Raw genomic sequence first — 722 nt, forward strand, 5'->3', positions numbered from 1 at the left:
CGGTCCCAAGTTGGACTCGACGGCCTCAGGGATCTTTTCCAACCTCATTTATTCTGTGCTTGCGTTCCCCCTTCACGCTGCCCTCACACCCCGCAGCCGAAAGACTGCCACCGGAGGGCCAAGGGTCGCGACCTCTCTCACTCCCCGGGGAGGTGCCGGGGACCCCCCCCGGGCGGAGATCCCGCGCCGGGCCCGGCGGAGGCGGAGCCGCGGCCCCGCGGCCCGTGCCCGCCCTCCCGGCGTGCCCCGCGGAGGGGCGGCTCATGTCCGCCATCCCGGCGTGCCGCGCGCCCGGGCAGCAGCCGGAGCAGCCGCGGCGGCCGCGTCCCCTCCCTGCGCTGTGAGACAGCAGCACCGCCCGCCGAGCGCCGCCGAGGAGCCGCCGCCCGCGCCTCTCTCCCCTCGTCCGCCCCGCTCCCTGCCGCTCCTCCCGCCCCTGCCCCGCGCCGCTGCCCGGCCGGCCATGCCGTCTCGGGCAAGGTAATGAGCCGCAGAGCCCCGGGGTCTCGGCTGAGCGGCACCGGCAGCAGGCAGCACTACCACCCGCGGGGCTGGAATGACTGGCAACCCAGGTGGGCAGGGCCGGGGGCGCGGGGCTCGGGGCTGGGGGAGCGGGGCGGAGCGGGCGGCTCGGCCGGGCCCCGGCGCCGGGCCTGGGGGAGCGGGGCGGCGGCGGAGCCACTTCCTGGCGGCCGGGCCTAGCGCGGGCGGGCGGGACGGGG

General features: G+C 78.7%; 1 protein-coding gene across 2 annotated transcripts in view; it reads left to right on the plus strand.

The window, feature by feature from the left end:
• The first annotated feature begins 420 nt into the window (after positions 1 to 420).
• Positions 421 to 722, plus strand: part of SMG1 (SMG1, nonsense mediated mRNA decay associated PI3K related kinase) — a 65,682-nt gene continuing 65,380 nt past the window's right edge. The window contains exon 1 of one of the 2 annotated variants that reach the window (XM_027654899.1): positions 421 to 572. In XM_027654899.1, the coding sequence (XP_027510700.1) occupies positions 484 to 572 (89 nt within the window). In that variant the 5' untranslated portion in view covers positions 421 to 483. The remainder of the gene's footprint in view (positions 573 to 722) is intronic. The other variant, XM_027654900.1, reaches the window with a different exon arrangement.

This window comes from Corapipo altera, unplaced genomic scaffold (genome assembly GCF_003945725.1).
Source record: "Corapipo altera isolate COAL_440 unplaced genomic scaffold, ASM394572v1 98, whole genome shotgun sequence".
Classification (NCBI taxonomy): Eukaryota; Metazoa; Chordata; class Aves; order Passeriformes; family Pipridae; genus Corapipo; species Corapipo altera.